The following is a 19,049-nucleotide window of genomic DNA, read 5'->3' as shown; positions in this document are numbered from 1 at the left end:
TCGCGGGTGGGCGGGGCCCGGGAGGGAACGCCCCACCCACCCCCCGACGCGCGCCACGCCCACCGCCACGCCCACCGCTGCCCTGGGACGCCCTCCGCCGCCTGCAAGGCGAGGGGCGGGGCGAGGGATTCTTTGTCTCCACCCCTCCCGCGCGCTTCGGCCCCGCCCACTCGCCCCTGCCACGCAGACACACCAACACACACAGAGACACACACTGATATATAGACACACATACAGATACACACACAGATCGACACAAAACGCACAGACACACACTGAGATAGACACACAGATACAAAATGCAGACAGATGCACAAATACAAAACACACACAAAGACACACACTGATATACAAAGACACATACACAGATACACAAATACAAAACACACACAGAGACAGACCCAGATCGACACAAAATGCACAGACACACACTGAAGATAGACACACAGACACAAACACACACACAGATAGACACAAAATACAGACACACATACAGATACACAAATACAAAACACACACAGACAGACCCAGATCGACACAAAACGCACAGACACTGAAGATAGACACACAGATCGACACAAAATACAGATACACAAATACAAAACACACAGAGACAGATACAGACACAAACACAGATCGACACAAAATGCGGACAGATGCACAAATACAAAACACACACAAAGACACACACTGATATACAAAGACACATATACAGATACACAAAAACAAAACACACAGATAGACACAAACACAGATCGACACAAAATGCAGACACACTGAGAGATAGACACACAGACACAAACACACACACAGATAGACACAAAATACACAGACAGTTGCACAAATATAAAACACAGAGACAGATACACAGACACACAGATAGATTCAGATATATAGACACACACACACAGAGACACGAAACATATAAACAAACACAAATATACACACAGACAGATAGAAACAAAAGACACAGACACAGATACAAACACAGACACAAAACACAGATACACAAATATAAAACACACACAGAAACAGATACACACTGATACAGATGCAGATATACAGACACAAAGACACAGACATAAAACACAAATATACACACACAGACACAGACGCAGAGAGATACATACGCAGGCACACAAGGGGTCCAGATGGGGCTCGTCAGAATCCCCTGCTGGGGCCAGACTTAGGGGTGAAGCCCCCCCACCCCAAAAGGCCAGTCCTGGGGGGAGGGGCAAGCACAGCCTCCCCCATTGGGTGGACAAAGGACCCCCCACTCCACAGGGGTTTATCATCTCCCTTTCAAGCTCCCTGCAGCCCATCTCGGGGTCCCCCTGAAAACTGGGGAGGGGGTTGCCGAGTGAAAGCTTCGCTCTGAGGGATCCTTTAGCTCTGAAGCCCCTCAATCTCAGCTGGCCGTCTATGGAGGGGAAGCCCCTGGTCAACTTGCAAAATGTGGCCCTGGGGTTGGCCAAGACTCTGCGAGGTCAAAAAAAAAGAGAGAGAATTTTTTATTAAACGTTTCTCAATTTTTTTTATTTCTAATGCAGTACATTCTGATAGAACCCACTTCAAAGCATTTGGGGGGGGGGGCTCCCTCATTCTCAAGAATGCAAAGGGGTCCTTGGACCTGTTGGTCTAAATGTTTTCTACCCAGAAAGGTTTTTTTCCTTCCCCAGCTGTCCCTGCGTGGGCTGAACCACCTCCGTCCCCCTCCCTCTTGTGCCTCAAGACCCCCTGTGCAAAAAGGGGACCCTGCCCAGGTTTCCAGACAAGCCCTCCTGCAATCGCCCCCCCCCACTCCCAGGCTTCCAAAATTCTACAGGTTTCAGAGCAAAGCAGAGTAAGGTATTTTATATAAAACTCTGCCAAATAGTCACTGAGTGAGGGATGGGCGGTTTCTAAATATCACAAATAAAAGAATTTACAATATTCAAGGGCATAAATGTTATCGAGCAGGCCGCCGAACAGGCAATCCTCTCAGCAGAAAGGGGGCCCACCTATAATTAAATAAACGATCACGCTAAGAAAACTCTTGACCCACGGAGGCGGGGGGGACGGGGAGGGGGGGGGAACTCAAGTCACCAAAAGGGACCTGACTTTTTCCAAGCTCGATGATATTGGAGCCCGACGACGGCCGTAATGAAAAAGCGTCACACGCTGAGATGTCGGAATTTTTTAAGTTTTTATTTTTCTAAATGAAATCATTGTACATTGTACAAACCATAGCTACTGATGGAATAAATAAGTGGGAAAAAAATTGTATTGCTGTACAACACACACAAAATCATTGAAGGTGGAGGGGAAAAAAAACCCTATTAGGTGTTTCTTTTTTTAAAAAAAAAAAAAAATCAAGGGGAAAAAAAAAAAAGGAAACCCACAAAATCCTTTACACCTCGCTAGCGGGCTTCGAGATACTGTATAAAGAATATCCATGTTTCAGGGTGAAGAAAGCGAGCCCCTCGCGGTACCCGTCTCCCACCCGCCCATCAAGCCAGTCCGTTTTATGCTGCCTCGTTATTTTGTTGTTCTTAAAGTGCCCGCACTTTTTTGGAATGTTTTTAACAATTCTTCCCCCAAAACGTTATGAATTTCAGAAACAAACAGTTCGGCTATTAAAAAAAAATATTAATCTGCCTGCTCCTATAGCTTCCATCTAGAATCAAAGTCAGTTCATTTAATTTGCTAGCTTATGTCTGCCTGCTTCGAGGGCCAAATAACCAGAATGTAGGTTAGGAAACACGTTTCAACTCTTTGCACTGTATTTCTGACTAACGCTGGATATGACCCGTCACCGATGGGGGCTGCACAATTCACACACACCCTCCCTCCGCGGGCCTGGCGGACGACTGTGTTTTATTCACATGAGAATTTCCAGTCACTGTGATGCAAAATCTCAATACCCCCCCCCCCCCCAAAAAAACGTAGGATCTACAATTAAAACCAGTTGCTGAAACCGAGTCCCAGTAAAGGCAGACCAAGAAGCTGGATCTGGGACCAGGTCTGAAGAGATGGAGACCCTCCCCACATACACCCTGAACAGCTGGTTCTGAACCCTAAACTTTCCAACGGTTCAAAGTGTGAACAAGCTGCACGACCGAAGGGCCTGTTTGTGTTATTAGGCACTTCGAAAAGAAAAGAAAAAAAACAAAAACAAAAACCACAAAGAACTATCTAGACACCATCGTACAATTCTGCATATCTGGCCTGTATGATTTCCCCCTCCCTCCCCATCTGGTGCACACAGACATTAATAGGAATCATTTGTACAACTCAACTCTCTCAGCCTTGGTTGGGGATGGAGGTACAAATCACCATTCGAGGGCTCTGGGAATGCTGGTTTGGGTTGGTTTTTTTTTTCTTCTGAGCCGTGGAAGGACAAAATGACCGCTATTCTTTCAAAGTTAACTCCTGAGCGTTTTTTTTCCTGCTGCAGAATTCCATCTCAAGTTCACGGAAAATCAGCCGCAATAGGCCACGGGAGAGATCAAGAAGCCAGTTTTATCACTACACTTTTATCAAATGTCAGCAATGCCAATAGATTTTTTCTACCAAATGAAATGGTTGAGGTATTTTAGTGCTATTTTTATATATATCTATATATCTATATATACTTTATCCGTTTAAGTACAGGATTCAGCTTTGAAATTAAAGAAAGAAGAAAAGCCTACTTGCTTCCTTGGAAACTGTAAAAAAAACAAAACAACCCACATTAAAGCACAACCACAAAAATTGAAGCTTTTATAGACAGCGACTATTGGACAGGGTGGTTTCAGAGCCATGGACTGTTTGAGTGATCAATTAAAAGCTACATAATTTACAATTTTTTTTTTAAAGTTCAAAAAATATATTTGTCTATTTCATAGATCAGTTGACATGTCCCCCCAAGAAAACCCCACAAACCCTGGTTAAACATGGATGTCATGTCCATACTAACTGCGATTTAACCAGTCATCGCCATGTCTGAAGCAGATACACCAATGAGAGAAAAGAAAAAACCATATCACTTTAGCATTTAATTCTGCATTATTGTGCAAATAATAATGTCTCTTTCAGATAATTAATGAATCTGTGATCCAGGCACAAAGAGACTTTCTAAGAAGCACACTGCTGTCGTGAATAATTTGCAAGAAAAAAATTAATTTTGATGAGATGCAAATATTTATTTCAACACAAAAATGAGATCTTCCCAGATTTGAATGCATGGCCTCTTTCTATGCAGTTAACGCCTCTACAAACATTGGATGGAAGGTCAGAATTGACACTTTCATTTCGCCCAACCTTTTTTTTTTCCATAATTAATTGCAAATGCTATACAGTAGTCAAAACTAAAACCATTTTCACCATTGGAGAAATCAGAAATACGTATTTTTCAAACGAGCAATTATTAAGGGAAGTGTCTGGATTGGAAGCTTCTTTTTTTTTAAAAAAAGCCACCCACTCATTCCATAGCAAACTACGCGTAACTGTTTTATAGTTGTGACAAAAAGCATTTGTTCTCATGTGTTGCCTTTTACTTTTTATAAGCATTTCTCCTAAAGGCAGAGAATATTCCCACTTATCCAAAGGAGTTGTAGGAGCTTATCCAGGCCTTAAGTGTGCAAATCTCTGTGTGTAATCTAGCAAGTCCAGCCGCAACGTAGCCCCATTGGAAAACGACAAAGTGCAAATCTGTTGCGAATGAAGCTGTGTTGATTTCACAAGATTTTTGCCCCCAGCAACTGGCATAAGAGCACCCCAAATGTGTAAGCCACTTAGCCCTTTTCAGCTGCTACATTAAACCAACTTCTGTGGCCAAGTCAAGTGTGCACGGGACACAGCTGTCTGAACGAGATTCCGAAAATCACAAAGCTGTATTTACAAGCAGATCTTGAGACAAAGGAGCCTCAAGTACACAAATGTTGGACAACAGTCAACATCTCGTGAAAGAACAAAAGGGTGAAATCCAGTTGAATCTTTAAAAATGATTGGAGAATGGATCTATTCAAAACTTGCACCTGCCATTCAGTTTGAATCCATTTGTAACGAAGCCACAAGAAGGCTCAAATACGGATTTCCAGATTCAATTCCTTAAAATGCATAATTTGCTTCTGTAACCAAATAAACCCTAATTTAAGTAAACGTCAGAAACCAGTCGATCAATTTTAAGAAGGCTACATTGGGCAGCCTTGTAGATGCATTATTCCACTACGAAAAGTCTGTAAAACCAAGAAAGGGGGTGGGGGGGGCACACAAGGTAGTGCAGGAGAGATTTACTTACTTAAGAACATTTATACTTGAAACGCTGCATTCAAAAAAGGAAGTGAGCCTTGGAGGTACAGGAAAATCAACATCATCGGTGAGCATCCACCCCACCCTCCAACTGTGAAAATGGCTTCTTAATTTCTCTCATGTTATCTCTTATCAGGACAGTAAGCACCAGAGTATTTGTTTTTAAAAAAAAACAATGGAACGTATTTTATATGGCATTGTACAAACAGGCCACTTTGCAAAGGAGAAATTTGCAGAATTAGCCCTGCTTCGTTATTTTTGTTTGTTTTTTTTTCCATTTTGGGACACAAGGCACACACACAAAAAAAAAAAACCCCAAAACAAGAAGAGACATCACATCAGAACAGTGAACTTCACATGTGAAGAGAAATACCTGACCTGTACCATTCTTAAATATCTTATAATGTTAAATAGAGAATGGGAGAAAAAAAAAATACATCAGCAGCATAATTGTAATTCTGACATTAGAAACAGTGCGTCGACCCCTCCTGAGTGTTTACTCTAACCATTTCGGAGACAGTAACTTAAATGCTCAACAGTTTTGCTTCACAGGGAACAAAAAAAGAGTTTTCAGTGTCTGAAGAGATTTAAACGTTTGCTTCGTTTTCCTTGGATTTTCGCCTGGTAACTTGGAAAGTTTATAGGAGTTCCCTCCTCATCCAAGAGAAGAAGATGCTTATGTACGGTTGTTCGACAATTTAGCCCATTGATGTACCTTTACATAAAAACCGCCCAGGAAAAATCTAAAGTTTATATTTCATCCATATTTTGTTGAGAGGGCGCCTCCACTTTCATCTTTTTAGGAGGTGGCACTCCTTCAGAGTCCTTAATGCAGGGAAAGAGGGAGAAAGGGATGGGGGGGAAAAAGAATTAGCATTAGCAACCAATAAAATCAACCGGTTATTTTTTGTATGTCAGGACAAAAATAAATAAATAACATCACTATTAAAGGGAACTCTTCAGTCCGACCAGAGTTACTTGTATAATTTTCCAAATCGCAGGATTTATTTCTGTACATCACCACACCAGAAGGTCATTGCGCACAGCTTTTTGTGTGGCTCTTCTCTCTATATCAGGGAAGCAAAGCTGGCTGAGGAATTCTGGGAGTTGAAGTCCACAAGTCTAAAAGTTGCCAAGGTTGGAGACCTCAGCTCTATATAACAATGAGTATTTAAAGAAATCTCTGAAAATTCTCAAAAGTGTATCAAAAGAACATCCGGGAAACATACACTCTTGTGTATGTGGGCTATAAACAATCCAAAGGGTTATACATTTCTTGTACTACAGTTTCTGGTGCCACGTTTAAAGATTTGAAAGAGAGAAAAACATTTCATCCTTATAACCTTAATCCAATCTTCATGTTTTCTTATTACAATTTTAAAATGAAGAAAACCGGCAGAACTAACTGATCAAAATTGGTTCTCTTCCCTAACTAATCTTCCCAGTTTTTTTAACACTCAATATTAGGAAACAGAGCACACTTTAATCCAGTGACGTTGGCTACTTTTAAGATGGGTGGACTTCAACTCCCAGAATTCCCCAGCCAGCAGGTTGTTTTTCAGCCTCATCGCTAAGGACTTGTCAGAAGGGCAACAAATACTTTATCTCAATCAGTGGGTCAGGAAAGCCCGGTTTTATTTCAGGCAGCTGATTGGCTAAGTGGTTGTCTCAAGCTTCCATGGATTTGAATTACAGTTTAAGTTTGAAACAAGAGATGCAGAAAAGCAGGATAAAAATGAAGAGGGGTTGTTTTTTTTTGTTACCTGAGAGTTTTTAGATGTCTCTGTAGTTGTGTCATTTTCCGCTGAAGGCTCTGTTTCAACTTTCTCTGAACTGTTGATGGAATTCTCCATTGAAGACTGTGAATTCTGTTCATCAGATGCATCTGGGGAGGGGGGGGAGAGGAAATGGCAAGAAAACAGCTCTTCAAATCAATCAACCTTCTGGTGCTTTCAATTCGCTTCTATCACCAGATTAAAGAGAAATTAAAGAGAAGTTGGCTGAGTTTTGCTGCCACTGCAGTTCTGAAGACACTTTTGCTTTGTTCTTGAAGGTTGGACATACTTATTCTAAAGATTTCTTTTCTGCAGGACAGCAAGGAAAAAACAAAAAATTGCCAATGGCAAGCGCCAAGCACTTTAAAAAGAAGTTTTTAATTAAAAATAACTTTTAACTGAAAGGCTGAAGCTGTACTTTGCATCTAATATAAATGCTCACAGATCTTTTTCCTTAACCAGAGGATTTTTTTAATATAGAATTCAGCTGACTAGAACACTTTTGAGCCACCACTAGAGGGATGTATAGTATTTCAGACAATGTGAAAGAGAATCAATGTGATTTAAAACCCTTTGGAAACATTTGGACAGTGTTTCTGTGAGATGCAAGGTGTGAACCTAACTCCTTTTCAAGCCTTCACAAGCTGGTAATTTGTGATCCAGAATTCAAAGTCCCAATAATAAAGACAAATTGGCATGCTGGACAAAGTTCCTGTTGTGTCTTTCAAGTTTTTTTTGTTTTTTTTTGGGGGGGGGAGAAAACCAAACTGCTTGGTAAAGTTGCCAGGGTTGAGAAATCTAATCACTTAGGAAGAGCTATTGTGAAACTCCATTTTTAATAAATTTCCCAGCCTTAAAGTCCAGCTTGCTCTTCAACCTAATCACTAAGTAATTGTCAGAGGGACAGCAAATATTTGATCCTCAACCAGTGGCTCAGGAGATGGAGCCTCTGTGATTCAACTTATGAAGACTACAAGATCAACTAGTTGTCTTTTAAGAATAAAGAAGGCATTAAATGGAGAATCGGTTTCCAGTGTGGTAGAAAGGTGGGGGACTGCTTTTAAAGAGTAGAGAGTTAAGACCAAGAGGTGATCATCTACAAAACATAGAGCAGCCTGTACCATGCATCTTGCCTACCAACTCTCTGCAGGGAAATGGTCCCCATCGTTACCTTCTGAGCCAGCTTCTTCTTTTGCATCCGTCAGAGTATCGTCCGACTTTGAGCCAGGACCGTCTACCTGCCCTGTTGAGTTCTGCTCGGGCACAGGACTTGAATTGCTGCTGTTCTCCTGCTTTATGGGGGAAGCATCAGCTATAGAGCTCTGGTTGCTATTGTCATCTGCAAACAAGAGAGATCCACTCAGTGAAAGAGGCTGAAGATCAGCATGCGCAAAATCCAGGCAATGAGGTTTCGACCCCACACGATTGAGCACCACGCAAATCTGCATTTCACAAATTCACTCGATTAAAGCAGAAATGCGCTGCAAGTTCAGACATTCAGTGTCCAAAGGGCTTGATGAACAGAAGGTGACGTTCAACAGGTTGGCCCTGATAAGGAAATTGTCCAGGGCACAACTGCTGACATCACAGTATCCACTCGGGCATTTGCTGAACGAGGCTAAGAAAAGCTACCACTTCACCCGTTTATCCTCTCGGAGAGACATCCAGAAGGGAAAATTACAGATTCAACGGAGGGTAACCATGGCAACATGTAATGACTCAATTTAAATGTTAAACACGTGCTTCAGGGGAGAGAAAGATCTTCATTTTTTCAGGTTCAACTTTATCAGGCTAACCTCCTCTTAGATGAGATGAACATTTGGAAAACTTTATTTTTAAAAGGCCCCCAAATGCAATCAGCACGAAGCTACAGTCACACAAGGGACAAGATGCCAGATCCCAGGGGATTTAGTTCCCCATTTCTCATCACGCTGGTTACTGGGCTTATACTTTTTTTTTTTTTTTTTGCGTGTGTGTGTGTGGGGGGGGCAGGGCAAAGAAACATGTAGGGGTACACATTTACATATAAAAGACCAAATAAAAGTCAAGGTTTATTTATTTTTTTATTAGTTTATATACACAGCTTTTTGGATTACAGCACTATGGAAAAATAAAGTGCCATAGTGATCAGCAGGAGACTGGTTAGCCTACATGGGGCTCCCCTTGAGGAGCACCCGGAGGCTCCAACTGGCGCAGAGTGCGGCCGCGCGGGTGGTAATGGGAGCGACGTGGCGCTCCCATGTGACACCTCTCCTGCGCGAGCTGCACTGGCTCCCGGTGGTCTTCCGGGTGCGCTTCAAGGTTTTGGTTACCACCTTTAAAGCGCTCCATGGCTTAGGACCTGGTTATCTACGGGACCGCCTACTACCACCAATAGCCTCCCACCGGCCAGTTCGCTCTCATAGAGAGGGACTCCTCCGGGTGCCGTCAGCCAAACAATGTCGGCTGACGACCCCTAGGGGGAGAGCCTTCTCTGTGGGGGCACCTACCGTCTGGAATGAGCTCCCCCCGGAGATACGGAGGATCCCGGATCTGCGCACCTTCCGCCGCGCTGTGAAGACCTTTTTATTCCAGCAGGCGGGCTTGGCCTAATCTCTTCCCTTTTAAATATGTAAATTTTAATCTGTTTTTAAATTATTGGGGTGTTTTAATCTGTCTGGGCCAAAATAATTTAATTTGATTTTATCTGGTTTTTAAATTTTTTATGTCTATGTTATTTTATTGTTTGGCTGTTCACCGCCCTGAGTCCTTCGGGAGTAGGGCGGTATACAAATCAAATAAATAAATAAATAAATAAATAAATAAATAAATAAATAAATAAATAAATAAATAAATAAATAAATAAATAAATAAATAAATAAATGGTGCCTTGTCAGTTGCTACTCTTCAAAGCTAAAACTAAGATTGCTCTTAAGGAAGGCTTAGTGTCTCCCGCTATGCTGGCTGGCATCAGCAGCCCCCTCCTCCCGGCCCCACTCACCGTGCATATCCATCATCCCAGGGGATGAGCTGTTTTCGGGGGTCGTCACCTCAGAACCGCACTTTTCGTCTTTGCCCTTTTTCTTGTTCTTGGCTTTCTGAGAGGTGGGAGAGGAAGATGGTAAGTTTGGGCAGGGTTTACATTGAAAGTGAGGCTTTTCCACTGAAGTCTGAGCCCCTAAAACCGCCACTCTTGTGCAGATCTAAACCACCTTGTTGCTGGCTAGTTTGTCTGCCTTTTTAAATTTAATTTGAAACAGAAAGGTGTAAACTTTTTTAAAAAGGAATATTGACTATGATCATTACACAGCTTCAAAAAAACCCTACTTATGTTTCGGCTTCTTCTTTCTACATGTTCATTTATGACATTCGCATGTTTATATACAATGCAGTCCATAAGATGAACTTTGGTCTGAATTTGTGTTAAGTCTTGTCTACTTGTTATCAGTTTTTAATACCACTTATTCATATTCACGCTAGTCATGATAGTAACTGGGTCAATCGGGAACTACAAACCTCGCTGGGTACGTAAGGGCTTCTGCCCACCCCCACTCCCACCCACCCCCAGCGCCATTACGAAAGATAAAGCAGCAGAGAAAGACAATAGCATCCGTTGTGTGTATGTGGGGGGGAAACATGCATGAAAAAGGATGCGGCAGTTTCAATTAGAAGGTGACGTAATTGGTCTTCTAAGAGAAAGTGCCAGCTGCACCACTCTCAATACACCAAGCCTGCTGAGCGGAAAGAAAACCCAGATGATCGCAAGGGACTCTCGCTCAGAAATAAGAGCAGGAGGGTCAGGCAATGTTCCACAACAGGCAAACACCATCACCATCAGAGGCAGATGGCAACATGACAGACCCTGACTTAATATTGAGGATGTCTGTTTTGAGCAGCACCTCGGCAGGCAAGATGAGTGAAAAATACAACAGCTGCGCCTAGGTGCGCAGTAATGTTTACTGGTCTAAGGTAACTGCAAAGACAGGTGTGCTGAACTCTTTCATATGTCATCGGCAATTCCCAAGAGGCTGAGCTGAAAAGTCTGGCTTCCCACAAGAGAACTGAGGGTTCATTGCAAAGTTTCACGTAAGACAAAGGTTTTAGGAAAGGACGCTTAACATTCAGTACGATGTTATTTACGCTGGCAAAATAGTCGTTTTCTCTAAACTTTCATACGAGTGGGGTATCATGAAATACTCACGTCATCTACTTTGGGCTCTGTTATTGGCACCCATTTGTAGATCCTAAGGGATGTGTCGCCAACTGTCACCCATTTCTTCTCCCTAGAAGGTGGCAAAATTATAAACATTAGTTACAGGGATAGTCTCAAAGCCTCTGTGCAAAACGCTGGCAACAAAGAGAAGAAATGAGCCTTGGTACTACAGTGGTTTAAAGCACCCTGTTATTAACACAGCTGCCTGCAATTTACTGCTGGTTCGAATCTCTCCAAGGCTCAAGGTTGACTCAGCCTTCCATCCTTTCTAAGGTAGGTTAAATGAGGACCCAGTTTGTGGGGGCAATAAGCTGACTTTGTATAAATATACAAAAGTATGAAGGCTATTGCTTAACGCACTGTAAGCCGCCCTGAGTCTCCGGAGAAGGGCGGCATATAAATCAAATTAAAAAAAAATTAAAAAAAATGGAATAAGCCTCACGTCTACAGAAGGAGGCAAAAGGACATAAAGCAGGAGGAACTTAAGTTACAATTTCATAAAATAAGGAGAAATAGTCTTTGATTTATGACCACTAGACCAGAATTTCCATTGTTAAGCAAGGTGGTTGTTAAATGAATCTTGCTGATTTTACTACTTTTGCAGCAGTTGTTAAGCAAATACTACTGCAATTGTTAAATGAACCCCCTTTATTTATTAACAGATACATTCATTTCTTTCTCCACTATCCCGTTATTCACACAATTTTTTTGCTGTTTAAATCTGCCAGTTGACAGTTACCGTATTTTTCCGCGTATAAGACGCACTTCCCCTCCCCCAAAAGTGGGTGAAAATTTCAGTGCGTCTTATAGAGCAAATACGGGCCTGTCTTTGGCCTCCTGAACCCTCCGCACGTCACGTTTTTGCCCTCCCTGGCCCCCAGGACTCTGCAGTGCTCCGCATGGCCCATTTTCGCCAAAAACTGGCCCATTTTAAGCCTCCCGAACCCTCTATGCATCCTGTTTTTGCCTTCCCCAGCCCCCAGGAGGACTCTGCAGGCCAAAAACGGATGTGTTTTTAGCAAAAACGAGAGGCCCGGAGGCCAAAAACTATTTTTTTCCCTTGTTTTCTTCCTCTAAATCTAGGTGCACCTTATAGTCCGAAAAATACGGTACATCTCTTTTTAAATTACCTTTTTCTTTCCTCACTATTTGGTTTTGTCAAAGACCTATAAATGAGACTCAAGAACATTTCTTTGATCCAAAAAAAAAAAAAAAAAAATGAAGGAAGCAACAAAAAGTGCATCAGGGACTTCTGAGTCTTTGGGTGGGATCACCTACAGCAGTACTGTTGAAATACTAATTTGGGGATTAGAGGTTAATGCAAGCAGCTCTGCTTTATAAAAGCCATTTTCTCTGATTATCTGGCACAAGGTGAATTGTTGTAAACATCTCTTATGCAAACATGTTAACAGACAATGCTAGGAATTTCTAATTTCCTGGATCAGCCTACCACTCACATCAATATTATTTAATCAGATATTAAACACGACCTTTTAACAGGATTTAAATACACGGCTTCCCCAGTACAGTTGGGTTTGCAGATGAAATAAAAGGTATATGATCGCTTACACGTTTCAAAATATACCCAATCGGCATCTACGTTGGGTTAAAACAAATATTTTCAAGATAGGACTTCACATTCCTATTTTACTATGTGCTAAGCAGATAAATCTAATAAAGGGGGAAAGAGCCATCTGGCAAACAGAAGGCCGTACAGCACCACCCTGCCCCCCTAAACTTGGCATTAGAAATGTACATTGATCCAGAAGAAATCTGTACAGAATGCTTTCCAAGATAAAAGACCCCAAAATTTTCATCTAAACAAGCCCCATGGAGATGACACAGTAAATCTGTAGGACTCAACCAGAGGTTGGACTAGTCTAGTGTTAAAGAAGCCACTTTGCTGAAAGCCTTCTTAATTCTTATTAATAACAGAAACTCAAGAAAGAAAGCGACGTATCTGCTCTCAACAGTTGACCTAAAGCAAAAACAGCAAGCCATCCAACATTTCAAAGAAACATTGGCCGCTGAATCTTCTGGGCAATTCCAAAATTGCCAGCATTCACTCAGTATGTTTTCCAGTCACCATGGAAGAACATTATTAACACATTCAATCACTTCACTTTTGGGGTCTTCAGCAACTTCCTAGACCACCAGTGGTAAAGTCCTAGCTTAAATATTTCAGGCTTCCGGGCTATCCATACAAAGCAAAGCTTGCATCATCTTTGTCTGAGATGATGCCAGACAAAATCAGGTCATCATGAGCCCACAGTTCATTTTAAATTAAATTCCCCTGTTGATGGTTGCAATGTGTCAGGTATTACACAAATCACATACATCGTAATGATTAAGCTCCATTTTAGAAGGGGACAAAAACAGGCATAAGGGTTTTCTTCTTCTTCAAACTGGATTTCTGCTTTACATATGATAGAGACTGTCTTGGTTTACACATCATGATAAAATGCACTGTTTATTTATCTGCTGTACATTATCTAACTTGCAGGAATGATAGAAATGGCTGTTAGTGGCTGTAGGTGTTTTTGCTGTTTATCTGAAATGAAGTCGAACACTGTCTTATTTTTAAATTCTCTGTATTTAACAGGAATATTCTGTCACAGATTTTATTTCAAAATACACTATAGATGAGTGTTTAAAGTAAGCATCTAAAATGAATTTTTAGAAGGAGTTAGGTCTGTTCAATAAGTTTAAAGAATGATCTTGATACACCATCATAAGTAATCAAACCACATGCTTTGTCAATCAGTATGTAGAATGTATGTAGTTGGGGTGTTTTAAATTTATTGGGCCAAAATTTGTTTAATTCTTTTAAAAATTTTAAATTTTGTATGTGATTTTTTTTTATTCTTGGCTGTTCACCGCCCTGAGTCCAGCAGGAGAAGGGCAGTATAAAAATTTAATAAAATAAAATAAAATAAAATAAAATAAAATAATAGAAGGATACTGGGAAAAAATACATGAGAAAATTTATGGTTTGTTGGTTCCCAAGTTTTCAGATAAGTGAACTGTTGCCAGATATAAATATTTCCCATGAAGGATGTCTGTTATACAGTATTGTGTCTTCAAATCCATTGCCTTTAACTTTTCCCCTGAGAATGACTGGAATTATGAAACAATAATCTTATTTTGGATCTGTAAAGCCCAAGCCCTGGAGCTATGAAACATCTCTGATTGCTTCTGCCAAGTGAACAAGAAATAGTGGCAACAGCCCAAACTCTAGCTATATTAATTAGGAAGTCCCAAGGATTTCCCCCAACAAAATGAATATACACACAATCCCCAACTCTTTTACGTTGCCACCCAGTTGATCAAAATAATTGGAGAGGGAACAAGAGTTGCCCATAAACTCATCACTCCGCCTGTAATTGTTAAAAAATATTTTTCTAATTATTACAAATGGAAAATTCATCACCTACAAAAAAATAAAATAGAGACTCAAGCACTCCACAATTTTAATTGCATCTAAATACAGCTTTGATCCAAGCAATTCTAACACCTACCATACTTGAACATCGTCTCGAAAAAATACACACTGACTTATATTATACTTGTGGAAATGTCCAAGTACACAAAAATCAGTATAAGCCACCACAGGAAACACTTAAAATTCATCATGTCCAGCAAGAAAATGAAATGATGCCATATCACAACTTCAGAAGTTGTTCACAATTTTATGCTTGAATTTCTGAGTAACTGAAGGATAGGCTTCTTCAGTTCTGATTTAATCACATTTTGTATTGCCTGGAATACTTGGTACACGTTGGCTTCCATTGTGCTATTTAACACAATAGCACGTTTCTATAGCCAGCTTTAACTTTCAATGCAATTTGATGAAGCTTTAATTTCATGCCAAAATTTCCACTTAAAAATACCGAAATCGGAACGTTGATGTTCTCATCAATTCATCATTATATATTTACAAGCAGATAACTGGTCTTTTGTCCTCAAAGAAGGCAAGCAGAACAGTTTGGTTGACTTAGGAAGAAGTAAACCCAATGTCCCTGTACGCACAGAGAAATTCCTGGCTTGAACAATTTTTTCAAATGTCAGACTCATCGACAATCTCCTTTTGAAGGAATTGAAGCTACTATACTAGGATCACCTGCTCACAGTTACTATAGCAACTGAAAACACTAGCCAAAAGTTTTCCCCGGTTTGTTTGTTAAGCAGAAAGAAAGAAAGATTGGTATATTTTTCTTCCCTTTATGGTGGGGAATCAAGTACCATGCAAAACCAGAAAAGCATCAAGCATTGTCAATTCTCTCCTGCTTCTAAATGAGCTCATTGACTGTTTTTCTAGGTTGAAATTTCTCTATTGAGAGGAGGGGGAAAGCACCTTGATTCCTTGCACAACACAAGATTGCTCTCTCGATTCAATTATATTTTTTTAAAAAATTTAATCAATTGTCCTGTAAGAGAAAGTGTTTCTCTTAAGATCTACTTGTTTTTAACAATCACCTAGAAAAATTGCTATTTAAGAACTGGAATCAATTGTGCAAGGCATAATGCAACTGAATGAAGTTGTTTAAACTTCTCTTGAAGAACATTTTAAGATGTCATCTGATTCAAAAATACCAAACTGCACAATGATTGCTTATTGTGTCTGAATAACCATTTCACTGTATTATGTTTAATTATGCCATACAAAATTCCACAATAACAGTCATACAACCTTTCTCAAAAGCATGCAATCGTTACAAGCTGCAAACATTCAATAAAAAAGGATGGATTTATCAAGGTTACAACAATCTAATTGTATCAGACAAACTCAAGTAGCCTCTTTCTGGTTCTGCTCAGAATTTAAATCAACAGAACAATACAAGCAAGCAGTTTTGACTCGAAGCATAGAATTAAAAAAGAACAAAGCACTTCTCTAAAGAATATTGCACCATAATACTTTGGACATTTTACAAAATATCCTAAGCTAACAATTACAGAAAAAAAATATGGAACAGGACATATCAGAGAAACACACCCTGAAGGCCTACGGCAGGTAGCAGAACTACTCATAGAGAACGTAGAGAAGTCACACCTTAATGACTAAGTATGTCTTGTGTGGTGAAAACCGCACCTTCACTATTCAGCATAGGCAGCTGAGATGATCCCAATATACCTGGGTGATACCCTCCCAGGCCAAAAAAACCCTCAAGACTGGAGTCCTTGGTGCGCTCCGATTATTCTTTTGCAGATATTTCATGACCCAACTAGGGAACATCATCAGTGCGAGAAGTGGGGGGGATACTTGCGGAGAGGAGGACTGTGGGATCCTTAGCACTCTCTGAACTTGGTTGTCTTTTGCAGACATTTCACAACCCAACTAGGGAACATCATCAGTGTACGGGTGTGTGAGGTTTGCTACATTCTGTCACACTGATGATACTCCCTAGGTGGATAATGAAAAGTCTGCAAGAACACCACCAGGCTCAAAGAACACCAAGGATCCCACAGTCGTGGTCCTCCACCCCGCAAACCCCACTCCCTTCTAGCACTGATGATGTTACCTAGTTGGGTCATGAGATTTCTTCTGCAAGAAAACCACCAAGGACATCACAATGCTTTTCCTCTTCTCCTTATCTCCACAAACCACACTCCCTCCTAAAACTGATGATGTTACCTACTCGGGTCATGAAACGTCTGCAAGAAAACCACGAAGCTCAGGGAGCCCTGAGGACCCCACAGTTCTTCTCCTCTTCTTCTTCTTCCTCCTCCTCCTCCTCCTTCCCTTCTTCTTCCTCCTCCCCACAAACCCCACTCCCTTCTAGCACTGATGATGTTACCTAGTCAGGTCATGAAACGTCTGCAAGAAAACCACCAAGCACAGGGAGCCCTGAGGATCCCACAGTCCTTCTTCTCTTCTTCCTCCTCCTCCTCCTTCCCTTCTCCTCCTCCTCTCCACAAACCCTCCTCCCTTCTAGCACTGATGATGTTACCTAGTCAGGTCATGAAACGTCTGCAAGAAAACCAAGAAAGGCTTAGGGAGCACCGAGGACCGTTCTCCTTTCAACCCTGAGCTACCAATCTTCTCTTCTACCGGGACCACTGGTGAGCCTGTGGACTGGCTATATCCTTCAAAGGCCATCCAAGTGCTGTCCAGCACCTTCAGGAAGGACCCAGGCAGCCAGATCCTGCCCTGGCTTCCCTTGCTGGGGCCATCAGCTGGGCAGGAGAGGGAGGGTCAAGATGAGGGCAGGGAGAGCCAAGGGCCAAGGACAGAAGCAAGGGGGGAGGGGACAGGGACTCCCACCAGAGGGAAGCCACGTGGATTCGTGGCCAGGTGCGTTGGGGGGGGCATGCCACGAGTGGGGCATCTCCCCCCCCCCAAAGGGCTCAGAAAGGGCCGAGGAGGCCGGGAGGAACCGAACCACCCCCCCCCCACCTCCGCCCCATCCGGGCTTCCAAAGTGGGGAGAAGGAAAAGAGGCGCAGGAGGACTTCAACTCCCATCAGCCCCCTCAGCCGCGGCCAAGGACCGATGGGAGTTGTAGTCCAGAGCCTCGGGTCGCCGCTCCCGAAGGCCCACAAGAGCCGCTTCTGAGGCGGGTTTGCGGGGGGGGTCTTCCGTGGGGGAAGGGGCGGGACCCCCCCCAGGAGACTCCCCCCGCCCCTCCCCCCCGGAGCCCCCTCCTCACCATTTGCGCACTTTCTCGATGGCCGCCATCACCCGCTTGATATCATCCTTGGCGCGGCTGCGGGTCTCGGCCCGCACCGACCGGCCCGACATGCTGCTGAGGTGGCAGCGGCGACGGCGGAGAAACCCGGACTGAGGCGCCGGCGCGCCGGCTCTGCTCGGCAGCTGAGGGGCGAAGAAGGGCAGCAGCCGGAGGAGGAGGAGAGGGAGGCCCGGCCTGGCTGACGGCGGCGCCCGGACGCACAATGAAGCCTCCCGGCCGGCTCCGCCCCGCCTCGAAGGAGGGAAGAAAGGCCCCGAGGCCGCCAGGGAGGCCAGCCGAGGCGGTGGGCGGGAGAGGCGGGCGGAGCGGACTGCGCAGGCGCGGGACACGCCGCGCAGGCGCCGATCCCTTCCCGGCTCGCGCTGATGGGAGGAGGGGTTGGAGGAGGGGAGGGGCCGGCGCGTTCCCGCCTTTTTCTGTCAGCGCGGCCGCCGCTGAGGCGTCGAAGGGAAAGAGGGTGGGAGGAGCGGAGTGGAAGATGGGCTTCGTGGTCCCTCCTCCGCCTTTCATGGATGGATGGATAGATAGATAGAGATATAGAATAAAGATAGATAGGATGATAGAGTGATGGTAGAGGTAGATGATAGATGATAGATAGATGGATGGATGGATGGATGGATGGATGGATAGATAGATAGATAGATAGATAGATAGATAGATAGATAGATAGATAGATAGATAGATAAACTCATATTGAGATAGATGATGGATGGATAAACTCATTGAGATAGATGAGGGATATGATAGATAGATAGATAGATAGATAGATAGATAGATAGATAGATAGATAGATAGATAGATAGATAGATGATAGATAGATAATGGATGATATATAAAGAGAGAGGGAAGGAGAGAGAGGGATAGATGATAGATAGATTAGATAGATAGATAGATAGATAGATAGATAGATAGATAGATGATAGATAGATAGATAGATAGATAGATAGATAGATGATAGATAGATAGATAGTCATATTGAGATAGATGATAGCTAGATGATTAAGAGAGAGAGAGAGAGAATCTATCTATAGATAATAATTTGGATGGAGAGATCCATCCAAATTTTGATCTGTGGGAATGCTGTGATAGTCGTAACTGCAAGGATCGGTCCTAAGCCACATTT

At 42.6% G+C, this 19,049-nt stretch overlaps 2 protein-coding genes across 2 annotated transcripts; both read right to left on the bottom strand.

Annotated features, from left to right (window-relative positions):
- Window positions 1-305: 305 nt before the first annotated feature.
- Window positions 306-3,931, bottom strand: LOC139322132 (NADH-ubiquinone oxidoreductase chain 5-like; the record flags this gene model as incomplete). The annotated part of the gene is given in 3 exon segments (XM_070951113.1): window positions 306-520; window positions 660-1,157; window positions 3,904-3,931. Coding segments are annotated over 3 exon segments (741 nt in total), but the record flags the coding sequence as incomplete, so codon positions are not given.
- Window positions 2,249-18,148, bottom strand: BCL7A (BAF chromatin remodeling complex subunit BCL7A). Its single transcript, XM_070951028.1, has 6 exons — window positions 17,885-18,148; window positions 11,227-11,308; window positions 10,027-10,123; window positions 8,218-8,385; window positions 7,035-7,156; window positions 2,249-6,096 (listed from the first exon to the last, which is right to left on the bottom strand). The coding sequence occupies exons 1-6, from the start codon at window positions 17,974-17,976 to the stop codon at window positions 6,022-6,024; spliced, it is 636 nt and encodes a 211-aa protein (XP_070807129.1). The 5' UTR covers window positions 17,977-18,148; the 3' UTR covers window positions 2,249-6,021.
- Window positions 18,149-19,049: the final 901 nt, after the last annotated feature.

The sequence above is a fragment of the Pituophis catenifer genome, unplaced genomic scaffold (genome assembly GCF_029215685.1).
Source record: "Pituophis catenifer annectens isolate HBS135680 unplaced genomic scaffold, rPitCat1.0.hap2 SCAF_10, whole genome shotgun sequence".
Classification (NCBI taxonomy): domain Eukaryota; kingdom Metazoa; phylum Chordata; class Lepidosauria; order Squamata; family Colubridae; genus Pituophis; species Pituophis catenifer.
Note: the sequence above shows the minus strand (reverse complement) of the source record. Positions and strands in the feature narration are given on the sequence as shown.